General features: G+C 40.7%; 2 protein-coding genes across 3 annotated transcripts in view; both read left to right on the forward strand.

Moving 5' to 3' along the window:
- The window catches only part of LOC144015911 (transcriptional enhancer factor TEF-1-like), a 54,304-nt gene extending 42,862 nt beyond the window's left edge, over positions 1 to 11,442 (forward strand). For both annotated transcript variants that reach the window (XM_077516383.1, XM_077516382.1), the window contains exons 3-12: positions 897 to 961; positions 2,704 to 2,766; positions 3,245 to 3,376; positions 3,758 to 3,807; positions 4,516 to 4,577; positions 5,976 to 6,100; positions 6,758 to 6,931; positions 8,551 to 8,691; positions 8,765 to 8,917; positions 9,002 to 11,442. In XM_077516383.1, the coding sequence (XP_077372509.1) occupies positions 897 to 961; positions 2,704 to 2,766; positions 3,245 to 3,376; positions 3,758 to 3,807; positions 4,516 to 4,577; positions 5,976 to 6,100; positions 6,758 to 6,931; positions 8,551 to 8,691; positions 8,765 to 8,917; positions 9,002 to 9,115 (1,079 nt within the window). In that variant the 3' untranslated portion in view covers positions 9,116 to 11,442. The remainder of the gene's footprint in view (positions 1 to 896; positions 962 to 2,703; positions 2,767 to 3,244; positions 3,377 to 3,757; positions 3,808 to 4,515; positions 4,578 to 5,975; positions 6,101 to 6,757; positions 6,932 to 8,550; positions 8,692 to 8,764; positions 8,918 to 9,001) is intronic.
- A 2,824-nt stretch (positions 11,443 to 14,266) lies between these two features.
- Positions 14,267 to 17,151, forward strand: LOC144015912 (ras association domain-containing protein 10-like). Its single transcript, XM_077516385.1, has one exon. The coding sequence runs from the start codon at positions 14,546 to 14,548 to the stop codon at positions 15,905 to 15,907; it is 1,362 nt and encodes a 453-aa protein (XP_077372511.1). The 5' UTR covers positions 14,267 to 14,545; the 3' UTR covers positions 15,908 to 17,151.
- Positions 17,152 to 17,352: the final 201 nt, after the last annotated feature.

Consider the following 17,352-nt stretch of genomic DNA (forward strand, 5'->3'; position numbering starts at 1 on the left):
CCTACACACCCCCACACACCATCTGCTAGTTAGTTAGGGCTATTGTTGTGAGCCGTTTGGGTTGTGTGTTGAGGTTTGGCTTTGTGCTGATCTTGACCGTCAGTTAGCCAGCTGGCCTGACTTTGGTTTTTCACTTGATTGGAACAAAAAGCACTGGAGGGCACCAACCAAACAACACACAAAACACCCACGTTTACTAGTAGGCAAACTACCTAACACCTGCGATTGGTTGGCAACCAGTCCAGGGTGTCCCCCGCCTACTGCCCAGAGCCAGCTGAGATAGGCGCCAGCAGCCCCCGCGACCCTTGTGAGGAATAAGCGGTCAAGAAAATGGATGGATGGAAACTACCTAACACATTACATAATTTCACAGACTCATCAAAATATGCCACACTTCTACACATAATGTTGTAACACGTAATGTTTTATTCGTTATGGCTTCTTGGGCTGCGCTAATCTATACTAGCCAGGTCATGCCGTGCTCCCTATTCAATGGGTTGAATTATTCAGCATTGTCAGTGTATGTCAGTGTGTGTGCACCCACACATGTGCACCCATGTAAGCATGGTTACAGCTGGCCTTGTGCTTTCGTTAATCGGGGGGTGGCCAGTCTGCATGAATGCTTGTATTGTTGGGTCATGTGTATTCAGAGCCACGGAGTGCCTGATTATATGCGTGTGTGTGTGTGTGTGTGTGTGTGTTTGTGTGTGTGCCACTATATCTGAGCTGCATGTCACTGGGTCAATAACAGCAAATTGTGCCACTCAGGGTCATCTGAATTCTGATTGTAATTAAAGAAAAGCTAAATAAGTGTAGTTGTATGTATGTCTGTCTGTGTACACATACGATCAAATAATACATTTTATAATACCATTTGCTTTTGCTTTTTATTATAGGTCGAAATGAGCTTATAGCCAGATACATCAAACTCCGCACAGGAAAAACGCGGACAAGGAAACAGGTATGCATGAAGGAGATACTTCACCATATTTTTATTCAGACTAAGTCACATGCTTTTTCACTTTTTCTGGCCCTGTCTTTGGCATTTGGCATGTGCTTTTGGTGCATTATCGCTGGTGGCCAGAAGGGGGCGGTAATACATCAAAAGTATTTGCCACCGACCAAAATAAAGTTGAAGAAGTGGAAGAAAAGTTAGTCTAGTATGACGACTAATGCTGCATTTGAGGATGGTCGGAAGTCGGACTCTTCCAACTTCAAACCAGGAATTGTGTACGATAACGCGCTCTTGAACGCGGGAATCCCACGTGCGAAGTTGGGTGGGGTTGGGGGGGACGATGGACTACAATGTGACGTCATTCTACAATGACCTTTGGAAACACAGACCGTGAATGGTAAAACACAATTTACTTGAGTATAAAACTAGATAGCTTTCTTCATTCTTAAATATTTTGCATAACTCCACGTAAAACAACATACGTGACAGTAAGCCGCTATCTCCCGGCATGAAATTATATGGTGAACTACTGAACTGTATGGCATGCTTATGAAATAAGATAAAAACAATAAATGAAGCAAAATTGAAAAGTCGCCATTTTGGTCGCCACTTTCACCTTGAACGCTTTCAGGTCGGAATTGTGAAAAACCAACTCGGATAAATCCGACTTCCGACCATCCTCGAATGCAGCACAAGTTGTGACATATTGTTAGTTTAGCATTTGGCACAAGGATAAGTCAACGTAAGCCATTTTAAACTAAACAGAAAAATATTTTTGTAATTAGAGTCCAACCAGAACTCCTTTGCTGTAGTCAACACGGAATGCCTTCAGAAATTCACAACTCTATGTGATGATGCCCTTAAAACCATTCTGAGCCTGTGTACGAATTCACAAGACTGGGTCATCCGAAGGCCGAATTTGTCGGTACATGACGTCACTCACAGTGCGACTCGACAGGACGCTAGGATTTACATATGAATGGACTGGCAACGCTTCTTGTCGGTAGTGCAATGACTGACAGCCCATTCATGTGTAATTCCGTGCTTGCGATCGGGGAGTGACGTCATGCAGCCGACAAATTCGGCCTTCGAAGGACCCAGCCTTGTGAATTTGGACACAACCTGAAGCGTCTCTGTGTTCTGAAAAGCAGAGCACCCGTCCTCCACTCCCATTAATTTAAGAAGCCTTCCCACAGTTAGCGGACAGACATTTTAGGCGCGAGCCCATCTCTACGGTTATTACTCTCGTTTTTTTGTTTTTGTTTTGTTTTTGTTTTTTTTCAATGTTCCTCAAAAATACGATTTATACTCTGAGCAACTCAGTCAAATACATTTCCCTAAAAAAATGAAACTTATTTTCCGGAGTGACTTGAATGTTTTTATTCATCTGCATTGTTTTACTAGTTTGACTTGTATGATACTCTGGAGCAACTTATAGTCTAAAAAATACGGTATACATACAGTCCTGTATATGAAAGCAAAAACAGCTACTAATACCTCAGTCCTTGTCCAGTGCTCCTAAGGGTCTGCCTGTTCACTCATTTGATGCACAAAGATGGATGTAGTCTGTTGTCAGGAGACTAGTGTGTTTGCATGTGCGTGAGTGCGTGGAAAGAGTCTTTTCATAACCATGGTAACCCACTATTGGTTGATTCCTCCGCTCTTTCTGTCATCTCCTCTGCTCTTTTCTACTCCTTTGTACTTGTTTGTATTCTATTGTACTCTACTGTATACTATAAATCTTGCAGGTTTCCAGTCATATCCAGGTCTTAGCTAGAAGAAAATCAAGGGAGTTCCAGTCCAAGATAAAGGTAAGAGTTTACAAAGGTATTTAAGCTCCACAATAAATGCAATTTGTTGCAAATGTTAACATGTTGGGAATAAATATTTCACATTAGTTAATTTGATTCAACACAGATTTTTTTTTAAATCAACCTTAGTTTCAAGTGCATATGCTACAGAAAACGTTTTGTCAAAATTTTGGAAAGTGATCTTAAATAAATTTAATAAATATTGAATAAAATCTTTACATTTTTCGAACTGAGCACAAGATTGCCCGATACATCAAAGTGTTTTTTTTTTTTCTGTTGTGGTTGACCTAAAAGCACCCGATACATCAAACTTACCTTGTTGGTGCTTGGGCGAAAGATAATGGTTACGTTCACAACCCATGATGTAAGCGCTAAATATGTCGCTATGATTGATGCTTGCTTTTTAGTTTGTATTGTGTGTTGGTTATTTTGTTGACGTTTCTCTTGCATATTCTCTTTTATGTTTGCTGCATTGTAGGATCATAATGCCAAGGAAAAAGCACTACAGAGCATCTCGTCCATGTCCTCTTCTCAGATTGTTTCAGCCACTGCCATACACAGCAAGCTGCTGCCGGGAATCGTGCGGGCCAACTTTGCCGGCAACACGCAGGTAACACGTGCTAAAATTGACTAAAACATTTAAAAAATAATAATAATAATCTGCACCCTTTCATGATTTAATATATTTAATGGGCAGAAAGATTGGCACTGTATAATCTTCTATAATCTTCATCACAGAGAAACTGATTTGCCACCTGAATTGCCCTGTAGGTTAACGGCGCTGATGATGGTCATTGTTAATCAATCCGGTATAGAAGTCTAAGCCCGATGTCCAACCCGTAGGGATGCATTCACTTTTATGAAATAACAAAAACAACAATCCTTTTTATGTTGTTTTTTTCCCTCACTTTGTGATCGTAAATAACCCAGTAATGTACCGTGTTCGTGTACCCCTCATTCAGTGTACTGTTTAATGGTGCTTTATTTCCAGCTGTGGCAGGGGATGATCCCTGGAGGACAGTCCAGTTCCGCCTCAGAAGAGTAAGTCACATTATGCACTCTTTCAAGCTGCATTACTGTAGTTCAATATGAACTGCATCACACTGCATACTCTTAACTTCACGACAAATGATTTTTATTTTATTTATTTATTTATTTATATTTATTATTATTAGTTTTTTTTTTGCATTTTATCTGACCTCTTGTAACCAAACAGCCCCCACACGACGAAGCTCACTCCCACTTTGCCGAAGACGCGACAGAACTGAGTCAAAACATAAGTCAAAGCAACAACTAAACACGACGAACACAACGAGGCGAGAACATGGACAGGACATGGCAAGGGTGTGAAAAAGACAATGAACCGACAAGGACTGAAAGAAATGGTCGCACAGTCACAATATAATCATCCACGTTACTCATTTGCGAAAAGTGCTTCTCTTACTTGGAACAGACGATTCAAGTTTAGTGCACTTTAAATTTGACCCTCCTATCTCCAAGCATAATCCTCATGTCGAGTTCAAGTTTGAAGTCACATGACTGCATAATAGTCATGAGGATATATGAAAAGAAGCCTTTTTTAGCTTTTAGACCCTCTTGACCTCTTGCGTTTGTGCAAGTGTTCCTCCAAGTCACAGAACACACCGTAATCCCTTTTCAGTACAATGCAGGTACAATGTGACTGGCCATGCTGTGTCTTGTGTCCTTTCAGTCTTAATGCTGCCCTTTCTGTCTGCCTCTTTCTCTCAGCATCAAGCCGTTCTCGCAGCAAGCCTACTCAGTGCAGACAGCGGGGACTACCACAATCACAGGTGAGAGGAACCACGCGGCAATTATCTCTTTTGTCTGAAGCGAACAGGTGGTCCTCTTCCTTGCTCTTTAGGCCTCTGCTTCTCCACAGAGTAGTTTTTGATTGGGCTGGGTCACCATGAGGCTTGCCTTGTGGGGAAGGTCTTGAGTAGAATAAAGTGGGTTAATCTGTCTCCTTGTAATGATCAATTTAAGCCTACAAAATGTGCGGGTAATCAGCTGGTTTTCGTTCCGTACATTATTATAACGTGGTGAGGCTCATGGCTGGTGAGGCACTGTCCATAGAGTCAGATTTACAAATTTACAAGCCAGAAAAAGTAGCATGGCAGCAAAATGGTGAGTGAAAAAATTACGTCAGCATTCTTTCTTTTTACAGAACAGTTGACCGTAAGAAACCTTGCATTTCCACCAGTTTTGAAAGGGCTAATTAGCCATCACAATGTCTTACTTAACAGCAACATGAACAAACAGATGAAAAATAGCAGAATGAAAGTCAGTAAGTCAGTTTACATGTTCAAAAGGGAGTAGGAAGAAGTAAAAAACTGATCAAGGGGGTAGGACTCGAGCATTTTTTTTATTTCTTCCTACTCCCTTTTGAACATGTAAACTGTGCTGATGACTATGTACGTTAAAAAAAACAACAACTTTTCTTTGAAATCATTTTATTTTCATTTCAGTATTTCTGTTGCTGGTTTATATGTTCAATAAACAAACAACAATGAAACTGACAGAGATGCATAAATATAAATTGCAACGCAGTATCACAATGGAATGATAAAACGAAAGTTAGCTTTTGGTTCTGGGATATGTTTACATAAAACGAACAATTGCAACGAAAGCAACTGATGGAAAGAGAAAAAATGATACAGTAAATCAGTCTGTAGAATAATAGAAATCATCATTGCTATTAAAAATAAATAAATAAATGAAATAACATGCCACAGATCACAATAACATCACTGCACTGGATTAGAGATCTCAATTCTGTTTGAGGTTATCAACAGTGATGAAATATTATTTAAGGACGGGATCCTCACTTTTTGTTTAATTCTTGTTCATTTGTAATTTTTAACTCTTTGACCGCCAAAAACGTTTAATAACGTTTAGTAAAATCATGACGTATGCCGCCATAAACGTTAAATGACGTCATCTAGTTTTGTTTGTTTGTGTGTTTGTTTGTTTGTTTTTAATCAATGGGCAGTGCAACGTCTAAGTGGTCAATGGGGTGTGGAATCAAAAACATGCTTGAAATCGGCCAGCAGGTGGCAGCAGAGTATAAGAGATCAGCCAGGGCCATGTTGCAACGAGCTGTTTTTTTTTTGATAACGTGTGGCAGTAAAACAATAAGTCAGAATTTTATGATGACATCGCTTACAGTAAGTGTGTGCGTGTGCGTTCAGGTTACGAGCGTCCTGCAGCCGAGCCCCACAGAGAGCCAGCGTGGCAGGGTCGCTCTATCGGCACCACTAAACTAAGACTGGTGGAGTTCTCATCATTCCTGGAAACCCAACGAGACCAAGAAGCAGTCAGTACCACACAAACACACCCACGCACACGCACGCACGCGGATGACAGATAGCCTGCGTTAGCCTCCATTGTGTGTCTCCACGTATGACTAACCTTGTTAAAGCGCAGTCTCTTCAGTCTATCTTTCATGCTGCCACACTGTGGATTCAATGACATTTTTCTGCCTTGCACACGCTGACAGCTGGCATTCATCTTGTTGATTTTTCTTTGTTTAAGTCTTTACTGCACGCAATATTTCAGAAGGCAACAAGCATGGACATGATTGAGAACTTGTAGGACACGTGTACGTGCATTTATACTATTTTTTTTTTTAAATTAAGGATTAAAGCTTAGATAGTTAAGATAACCTTCTGTAAAGTGTGTGGTTGTGTGAATTTAATTGAACTAAATTCCTGAGCTACTTTACAGCTCAATCAATCTGAATCACAAGTTGTTAGCAATGTTTCTGAGTTCATCAATTGGAAGGATGTTTTGTCGATAACATTTTTCAAAATGTTGATGCATCTTGGTTGGCATAAATTATGCTATTCTACTGCATTTGTGCAATTGCTGTCATTTTCTATTCAAATCTCAGAAAAGACAAAACATTGTTGCTTAAGTCACAAGTCACTGTTCTCATTGTCATCTGATTTGTTGATTATTCTCCCGTCCTCAGTACAACAAGCACCTGTTTGTGCACATCAATCAGAGCAATCCGAGCTACAGCGACCCCCTGCTGGAGTGTGTGGACATCAGGCAGATCTACGACAAGTTCCCAGAGAAGAAGGGTGGCCTTAAGGAGCTGTTTTCCAAGGGCCCTCAAAACGCTTTCTATCTCATCAAGTTTTGGGTGAGCGCATAACTTGAGTTGGACTTGACGCACACGCTACACACATTTGTGGTTTCCTCCATCTTGATTCCCGAGACAACTAAGTCAAAGTGCTGTTTCTTCAATGTTGTCCCATGAAAATATATAATTAAATATCTGCATAAAAGTGTGGGATGTACTCACTTTTGTGAGATATTGAAAGCCAACCGGTATAGTTTTCCATTAGGACTTGTGTTGACAGGTGTGAGGGTGTGTGTATGTTCTATATGTGTGATGTCTTTTCACCTGGGATACGGAAGTGGTGAAGGCACACTGGCGTTGTTTGAACACCTGCTCACCTCCTGACTCCTGTGTTGCTCCATCTCCACTGAGGGATACAGCAGATGTTAAAAGGTCATTTCTAAGCGTCAACAACAAAAATGTCACAGGATGATAAGTGCTGTTCTACACTATTTCCAATTACACACACTGTATTTTAAAGGGATACTTGACACATTGAACCAGTTTCAGCAGTAAAAAGTTAATATTTTGTCCAGAATAAATTTGATGACTTAATTATTTTTCATGTGCAATTAATACCTTTTAAAAAGTAATTTTTCTACTTGTTGTCGACTGATAATGACATCACCTGTGCAGAGGAAGTAGGTAACGACCAATCATGGCGCAGCTGCTTTCTGGGTTTGGTTAGTAAACTGAACCATGATTGGTCGTGTACACTGCAAAATTCTGAATTGATTCCGCGGTATCTCCAAGGTCAAATTGAATTCTTATTTACGGAATTGTTTTTCTGCCATCGTCTCAGTTTCTATTGTCTATTGTGCTTCATTCATGTTGAAGTATTCTTCCTGTAAAATACATACAGTATCACAATTAAAACGTGAGTTGCTAATATGAATGCTCACAACAGCGTATTTAACTCGTAAATACCAAAATCAGCGGATGAGATCAAGTATAGTACATATTAGACAGTACTATGAGATTTCCATTTGAGAATGCATTTGCTTATGCAGTTAAACAAGAATCAATATATATTGACTGCATGTTTAAACAAGCCCATGCCCATATTATACTGTACATGTTAGCACCTGAACCGGAATGTGTTGCAGAAATGGTAGTTATTACACAAACGACCAGCAGGTGGCAGCAGAGCAAAGGAAATCAACCAGGGCTATATTGAAAAAAAGATCAGTTACTCACAATTTTGAATAGATTTGTGAAAATTGATGAAATTTAGCTATATTCTAATGCCAATTGCTGCAAAACGGAAACAGATAGAAATATACTTATTTTCCTGATGAAAGAAGACACTTTAATCTTTCTTTTGATAGGTTCCATGTTTTTATAGCAATAGAACACAATATTCTGTGGGCCTTGCAAAATCAGTCAAAATTCAGTAAAACAGCCGGGAGCGAATGGGATTGCTTCTGTGAAAATGGCTGGGAGCAAATGAGTTAAAGTAGCTTGATGATGCAAATGTATTCTATTCTACTATAAATTAATAATAAATTCCTGTAGGACAGTGACAGCCAGCAGAGGGCGCTATTAGTCCTGCATTTTGATTTGAGCTCTCCCTTTGTAAACCCTTAATACATAAATGTCAGCTGTTTCTACATTCTTCTTTTTTGCCTCCATTTTGGCAGGCTGACCTAAATTACAGCGTACAAGAAGACCCAGCAGCCTTCTATGGCGTCACGAGCCACAATGAGAGCTCAGAGAACATGACTATCACCTGCTCCACCAAGGTCTGCTCTTTCGGAAAGCAGGTCGTCGAAAAGGTGGAGGTGAGTCTGTATTTTCTTACATTTTCGTTGACATATGTTAATATCTTAACAAGTGTCTTCTCTCTTCCCTCAGACGGAGTACGGCAGGTTTGAGAACGGGCGTTTTGTCTACCGAATCAGCCGCTCTCCCATGTGTGAATACATGATCAACTTCATCCACAAACTCAAACACCTGCCCGAGAAATACATGATGAACAGCGTACTGGAGAACTTCACTATTCTGCTGGTGAGCATACGACACAGTATGTGCAACGTCGTTTCTGACGAGGGGCAACATTTTGGATGATTTTTCATATTTGGGCGTTTTTAGGTGGTGAGCAACAGGGACACTCAGGAGACCTTGCTGTGCATGGCCTGCGTGTTTGAAGTGTCAAACAACGAGCACGGAGCGCAGCACCACATTTATCGTCTTATCAAGGAATAATACAAACACACGTACACACACACTTACACGTGTGGCCTTTTTATGGTATGCCAATTTGACATTTGAGGTCCTTTGGGAAGAAAAATTCCTGCATCGTCACAACCAAAAGGGAGACAAATTTCAATTCAACCACATATGTCGTCAGATCAGATGAGACCTGGCAGAGTTTTCATGATGTCACATCTCCATTTAATGTCACTTATTTTCTAATTTTGTGTTGCTTACCTACTTGAAAAAAAAAAAAAAAGACAAAATCAAATATTCATCACTACCTGAGAATGTGCGTGTGCGTGTAAGATCAGACCCTGTGTAACATCAACAATAACCATATAACGTTCATATTAGAGGAAATAACAGTACAAATTTGGTTTTGTACAGATAGCAATGTTAAATTGTGTGAGCTGCAGTCTTGCACAAAAAAAAAAAAACGTTTGTCCCAAAGAAAATAATCAAATTTTTCTACCATTTTGTATCTTTTCTTCAAGGAAATAAAAAAAAATAGCCTCTAAACTTTGGGAAATTATTATGAATAGAATATATATAAACAATATTTTATTGTCAGGAACATTATCTAAAATGTATGTTAATAAGAAATTATAAGCAAAATGATAGAATTCAGGTACATTTTTTTGTGGAACAGCACTGATTTAGATGTATTGACTGTGTGAAATATGTCGTAAAGGATCTTTTGGAAAGCACTGTGAATTTTATAAACTATATATAACACAGTTGCTCATGATGTACAAGATGGGAGAACGTTTTAGATTGTTTAAGAAAAACAAAACCGATAGATGATGTCCCTCCAAATATGTCGTTCAGTTGACTACAACCAGCTTAGTTGAGCTTTAACGCGTGTGAAACAGCTTATGTGTTTAGAGAGAGAATGTGTGGTAATGTTCAAATTGATCATGACAGCTCATGTGCCGCTTTTTTTAAAGGCAAGTTTATTTGTATAGCACATTTCATACTAACCTTGCTCTCGCAAGATGAATTCTCGCGGTATTTGTGAGTTCACAAACTCCGGAGAATACCATCTTGTACCACTCCCGCTGATATCCGCCGTTCACGATCACTGGTGGTTCGGACCAATCACAGAGCGACATTGTGTTTGGGGGCGGGATATCCAACTTTGATGAAACCAGGAAGCTAAGCGCAGACGCCGGAGCTAACAAACACACCTAACATGGACGATTGGACGCTACAATTCATTCTGTTCTCGCAGAATTCCTCACCGTTTCCTTGTTGAATGTTGAACAGCGAGAGGCGCTTCGTACATTTCTGGCTGTTAAGATGTTTGTGCTTTCCCCCCCTTCGACATAAACGAAGATGACGTTTTCACCCGTGACCGTGATTGGTTAAAACAAATGTGTAGAATGTCGCATCATCCAATCAGCTCGAATTATTGTACAGAATGTCCCGCCTTTTCCCGATGAAATTTCTGTGGAGCGGTACCAGATGGATATTCATCTGGCTATTGCCAGGTTAATTTCATACACAAGGCAACTAAATGTGCTTTACACAAGGAAAGACAACACCTATAAGCATCAACAAACACAGTTAACAGCATTCATTTTAAAGCTATATTTCTTAGTTGTTGACTAGTGCACATTAAACACCCAAAGGCAGAACTGTACCTTCATTCCTCTTTGGTTCCTCACTATTAATAAAGAAATGCATTTATGAAACAGAAACCAAAAGCTGTGCACTGTAGCAGGTGATGTTTGCTGGTTGTCATGTTAAATGGGATGAAGTGCCTTTGACTGGAAACTAAAGTGTCTTTATCACTACATTCCTTTAAATGCGATTTTTTTTTTTTTTTTTTGGTCAGCGTCCGACAGTTATTCAGAGAATAAGGCATTTCTTATTACACATCATCCAATATTAGACTCATGTTTAATGTTCAGTGTCTTATAGTCATTGTGTTGTAGCAGTTGACTGATTGTTGTGTGTTGTTAATGTTGTTTTAGGATATTTTGGCACATACATGGCACAGAAATACAATAAGTTCCCAAATGGCCTTGAATATTTGCTTCCCGTTGAGTAACGGGAGATTTTTTTTAAGGTGCTTTGTATAAAGGTGACAATAACGTTTATTACAGATGTTGTGTATATCTTTGATATTCTAATTTCCACCCTACTTTGTGAAGAGTACTTGTACATGTAGAAGAATCAAACACCAGTGGTGTGTCAGTTGGGTCACACAGGGTCTGATCTTTGCTTTGTAACGTTTTCCCCTCATGGCTCTAAAGTATGTTAGATATTTTCTAGCTTTGTAGAGACTTTGTATGTATATGCTATTCACTTTCAAATAAATGGTCAGTTCTAAATGGTGTTTTCATTTCAGTATTCATTCTGTATATGCAAAACGTACTGGGAATTAAATACTGTCACTTGTATTCATGTACTGTAATAGGCTACCGTATTAAGTGTATGGCTAATATAATAGTATTTTATATCAAAATCATTCTTTTTGCTAATACAAGTAGTCTAGAGATGGATCAGGGATAGGTGGCTATGTGGGTCTTGGCGTGTACAATGTAATTTCATTTATGAACACTGGAGGGAGCCAGACAATAAGTTCAAAACCTTCCTGGAACTGCACTGTCAATTCCGTGCAATGGATAGAAATGGAAAACATCTCAAATGCGCTCACTCATTCCTTTTAGTGACTTATTTGAGATTGACCTCACTATTACTGCTAATTAGAGAAAACATAAGGATATTTTTGGCACCGTCTGTCTGTAGGCGATCCTGGTGTGGTTATAGTGACCTCACAGGAAATGAGTTCAAAGATGAGAAAATATAGTCTGCGTTATCTCACATTCCAGACGCACTCTGAGTATCAACAAATCTTCCTTATCAAATCTACTTTTGTGTCCATACACTTCTACCCGTGTGTATTTGTGTGAAACGTGATCATGGATGCTTTTCTGAGCATTTATCTCCCAACAAACCTCACGGATTCTTAAAAGTAGAGATTCAGAGAAAAACAGATTAATCACACGCGGTATTAATCTATCTCACACACAAATGCTCTTTTGTGAGATAAATTCTTTCATAAGATTCCTCACCCATATTTAAGCCTGAAATAGTTAAAAGAAAGGATAACGCGTATACTGTACACCCAAATCAGTCTTCCAATATGGCTTCCAAATTCACCACTGATCAAAACATCCATCCATCCATTTTCTTGACCGCTTACAAGGGTCGCGGGGGGTGCTGGCGCCTATCTCAGCTGGCTCTGGGCAGTAGGCAGGGGAAACCCTGGACTAGTTGCCAGCCAATCGCAGGGCACACAGAGACGAACAACCATCCACACTCACAAGCACACCTAGGGACAATTCGGAGCGCCCAATTAACCTGCCATGCATGTCTTTGGAATGTGGGAGGAGACCGGAGTACCCGGAGAAGACCCACGCAGGCACGGGGAGAACATGCATACTCCACCCAGGAATGGCCGAAGCCTGGACTCGAACCGGAGTCCTCAGAACTGGGAGGCGACGTGCTAACCAGTCACCACCGTGCCGCCCCTGATCAAAACACAATGCATTAATTTACAATTGGAAGACCATGAAAACAAATCCAAACAAATGAAAAACTTTCATCCATGTCATGACATGTAGGTCTCAAACCGACGCCAGTGATATACTTAATAAGTGGTTCCCAACCTTTTTTTTTTCGTCTTGGGTATTAGACATTTATTCTCCAAAAGTTGAATGTAAATGATTATTACATGAAAATCATCTCATCATTTTTTCCTCTTTTTATTTTTTATTTTTAATTTCCAAATTTACACCAGTGTATATTTGATTTTAAAAGAAATGGCAATAACAAATGTTGCGTGCAGCTCAAGTGGTACAGTTTTTTTTAAATTATTACAGTGTTCCCTCGTTTTCCGCTGGGGTTAGGTTCCAAAAAATACCCGCAATAAATGAAATCCGCGAAGTAGTTAGCTTTATGTTTTACAACTCTTATAAATGTTTTAAGGCTCTAAAATCCCCGACCGCAAAATTTATACACTTTTCTCATTGAGGCATTTACATGTTCTCACATTTCTCTCTTGTTCAAACATTGACAATGTTCAAACCTTCATAAATTTTATAAAATGGGTATATTACTGTAAAAAAAAAAATGCAAAATTGCACTTAAAAAAAAATCTGCGATACAGTAAGACCGCGAAAAGTGAACCACGTTATAGCGAGGGAAGACTGTATTTCCTTTTTTCAGAATCACAACACAAAGAACACTTGTCATCTCACTGGTAAGCTATTTTTAGAACATGCCCATGAGTTACTCATGTGGTCCTTTGAGCTAGTGGTGACCTTTTGTACCTCTTGAATTAACTTAAGAGTTTTTTGTTTTTTTTGAGGGGGCGGAGGCGACCCACCCAAACATGAACCATCATTTATTCTTTAACTGTGTGACAACTAAACAATTTTGTTTTGTTTTGTCTCTAAAACACCCTAAAAACTCATACAAATTTGGAATACTGTATTTAATTAGGTTAATATTTAATTAACTTGGGCATTTTTGCCAAGATTTTTAGTCACAAACAACAATTTTCCAGATTTTCTCCAGATTTGTGTCGTTGTTTCTACTGGAATTAATATCAATATTCAACATTATCAAATTAATTCATAATAAGAAACGCTGTTGAATCTGTTAAATGCCTTTTTTTTCTCAATGAAGTCTCAGTTGTAAAATCCCTAATTGTATGTTTATTTATTTATTTATTTATTTACATTTTGTAGACATTTTTGTTGTAATCGACAATTGTCTTACTGAATTTAGACGAACAAATATGTTAAACTCCTTTGCATATTAATGTATAAAATTTCGTGGTGTTTAATTGACTTAACATTTTTTTTTTTTTAAGAAGAACTGAGATTTAAACCCTAAAGCTTATAAATGTGAGGCCGAAACAGAATTGTTAACATGTATATTAGGAAGCAAATAACAACAGAACAACAAATTTTACGTCTGAATTCAGTTACTACCTAAATAAAACCTGATAAATTTGTTTTGTGTTTTATATTTGTGCACGTGAGCGAGGAGGAAGAGGAGGAGGAGGAAGAGAGGACTAGAGGGGGGCGTGTCCCAAAGCTTCCAGTCGCCTCCTCTTCTCTCCCACGCACACGCAGCCTGTCCCAACACAGGCAGGCACGCTCTCCTGCTCTTCTCCGCTGTGCTTTTTTTCTGCCGGGGACAGAGTGGACACGATGTCCACGCAGCGGGAGAAAACCGCGCGAAGTCGACGGCGGACAAGAAATGGATGGAATCACTTTCAATATGAGCTCTGACACTCTTTTGTCCTTTCAGTGTTCACTTTTGGACTTTTGTATTTTACTTTTCTATTAAACTGGAGTTTGAAACCCAAAGATTAATTTAAAAAAGTAAACAGGCTATCCGGAATTACTTAAAGTGAGTGAAATGGATCCAGAAGAAGGGAAAGTCTCTGTTTGGGTCTGCCGAGAAGAGAAGCTGGTCTCCGGGCTGACTAAGAGGACCACATGCACTGATGTGGTCCAAGTCCTGCTGGAGGACCAGAACCTGCGGCAAGGTGCCTCAGCTGGGATGCTGTCCGGACCCCTGCAGTCCTATTGCGTGGTGGAGAAATGGAGAGGCTTTGAGAGGATTTTACCCAACAAGACCAAAATCCTCCGACTCTGGAGCGCCTGGGGGGACGAGCAGGAGAACGTCCGCTTTGTCCTGGTCAAAAATGACGCATCACTTCCCAACAACGGGCCCCGGAGTGCTGAGGCTCGTGTGGTCCAGAGCCGGGAGAATTGGGGTCCCGGCGGGGTGATAAGGGCCCCCGCTAGGACCTGCTGGCCCGCCGCAGCCACCAACTTGTCCCAGGAGAGACAGAGGCGCATTGTGAGGAAGGCCTTCCGAAAGTTGGATAAGATGAACAAAAAGAAAGAGCAAACACTTGGTAAAGATAAGAGCTCCGTGGAGAAGATGGAAACTTTGGTCCATTTGGTGCTTTCACAGGATCACACCATCCGCCAGCAGGTCCAGAGACTCAAGGAGCTGGATAAGGAGATTGACAGCTACGAGTCCAAGGTGCACTTTGAGCGCATGAAGAGACACGGGGTCAACTATGTGCAGGACACATACATGGAGGACTCCTCCGCCTTTCCGGACGACTGTTCGCGCAAAATCTCTCCGGAAGCACTGGCCCAGTTCGAGGAGTACGCGCGTTGGTGCGAGGAGGTCGTGAGGCTGCAGGAGGAGCTGACGGAGCGAGAGGCGCTCATGGAGAGCATCACCGCCGAGATCCAGGAGGAGCTCAACCGCAGGTGGATGAAACGGCGGCGGGAGGAGAGAGGAGACGATGACAAAATGTCGGAAATGTGCCTGTCTGCTCTTCCTTTGCTGGAGTCTGGGGAGGAGGTGGCGTTGGAGGAGGAGAGGATCAAAACGCAGCTGAACACCAGCCTCTACATCGGCCTGAGACTCAAGACAGACCTGGACGGCATGAGGTCCGACTTGGACCTGAGTCTTGCGCTATGGGAGAGCAAAGAGACTGAACTGCTGGACCTACTGGCCAAAGTGGAGACTATGGAACTCAATCAGGCCAAACTAGATGATGATGATGAGGAGGAGGATGATGATGCAAAGGCATGTGAGGGTGCGGTGGTGCCGGTGCAGAAGAGTGGTATTTGGGTGGAGCAGGCCCGAGGTCTGTCAAAGACCTGCAACGTCAACGACGAGGATTCGGACACGGGTCTGAGCTCCATGCACAGTCAGGACTCGGACAACCCTCCTGTGTGTGAGTCTCTGGTCTAAACTAGATCACGTGGACTCAGAGGTGGGGGTCAGTGTTGTCATACATATAGGGTCGAATCCACTCAGTTTGCGTGGCGCTAACCAGTAATGGTGGTGTTAGCTCACGTTTAAATGAGGAAATATGCATATATAGGGAGTCCTCGAGTTAAGGCACACTCGACCTAAGCCGTTTCGACTTTCCAACGGTTACACCCGGTCCGCCATTTTGGCTCCTCGTCCACCATATAGCCCGCACTGTTTTCCCCTCGTCCACTATTTAGCCCTTAGCTAGGGCTAGCGCTTGTTCACTTGTGGGAGTATCTTTGTCTTTTTTTCGCCCTTTTTTTTCCACATCATGGCGCCAAAGAAGAAAGATACGTCTTCTATCAATGTTGGTCCACCCAAAAGAAAAGCAACTACCATGGAAACAAAGCCAGACATCATAAAAAGATAAAGGAGACACTGACAAACATTGGCAAAGACTTGGGCTTCAGTCGGACTGGGTTACATCGATAGCATAGGAACATAACTCCGACATAACTCGCGGACTCCCTGTATTTGGCGGCAAAATTGCCACCGCTATGCAAATGAGCCTCAGCAACGTACAATTCACTAACAACCAGTGCTAATTTCCACACAGTTTGAGTGACGCAAATATCGAAAGCTGGTGTAAATGTGGAAGCCTGTTAATGCTAGCAGTAGCGCAGAAAAGGCATCTTCACCGTGGAAATGATCGCACCGATATATTCGATTTTATGCACACTAAATGAATGAATGATGTCGTCTTCCCTTCCATAATTACTCACCGTTTAAACTGCTCTCAGTTGTCAAACTTTTTGCTAGGTCATTATAGCACTGTCCTTTGTGAATAGGGCGTTAAGACGGAGAAAACTGGAGGTGCAAATGAAGAGCAATTAATGGCATTATTAGTGGATGCAGTTCATTCTTTGTGGATTCGGCCTTCGTGTCAGCAGTAGTGATGGACAAATGAAGCTTCATGAAGCACTTGTGATATTGTTTTACTCCTCTAGATGGCACACTTGGTTTAACCTTTTCTTTAAACCAAGAGCACACATTTGTGGTCACTTTTCAAGGTTTTTTATATTTCTGCTCATGTTTTTTTTTTTTTTTTTTTAAGGGATCCTTCACTTATTTAGCCCATTATAGCAATAAAAAGTTAATATTTTGTCTATAATTAATTTGATACTTTCATTATCTTTCACGTACAATTAGTACCTTTAAAAACACATTTTGCAACTTGCAGTCGACTGAAAATGACATCACAAGGGCTCAGGTAACCAATCACAGCTCACCTGTTTTCTAGGTTTGGTCTGTGATTGGTTACCTGAGCCCTTGTGATGTCATTTTCAGTCAACATCAAGTTGCAAAATGTGTTTTTAAAGGTACTAATTGTACATGAAAAATAATGAAAATATCAAATTTATGTATCCCTTTAAGTTTTTCCT

This window comes from Festucalex cinctus, chromosome 3, assembly GCF_051991245.1.
Source record: "Festucalex cinctus isolate MCC-2025b chromosome 3, RoL_Fcin_1.0, whole genome shotgun sequence".
NCBI lineage: Eukaryota > Metazoa > Chordata > Actinopteri > Syngnathiformes > Syngnathidae > Festucalex > Festucalex cinctus.

Coding starts and splice junctions, on each gene's coding strand:
- LOC144015912 (XM_077516385.1), top strand. CDS start 14,546: ATGGATCCAGAAGAAGGGAAAGTCTCTGTTTGGGTCTGCCGAGAAGAG.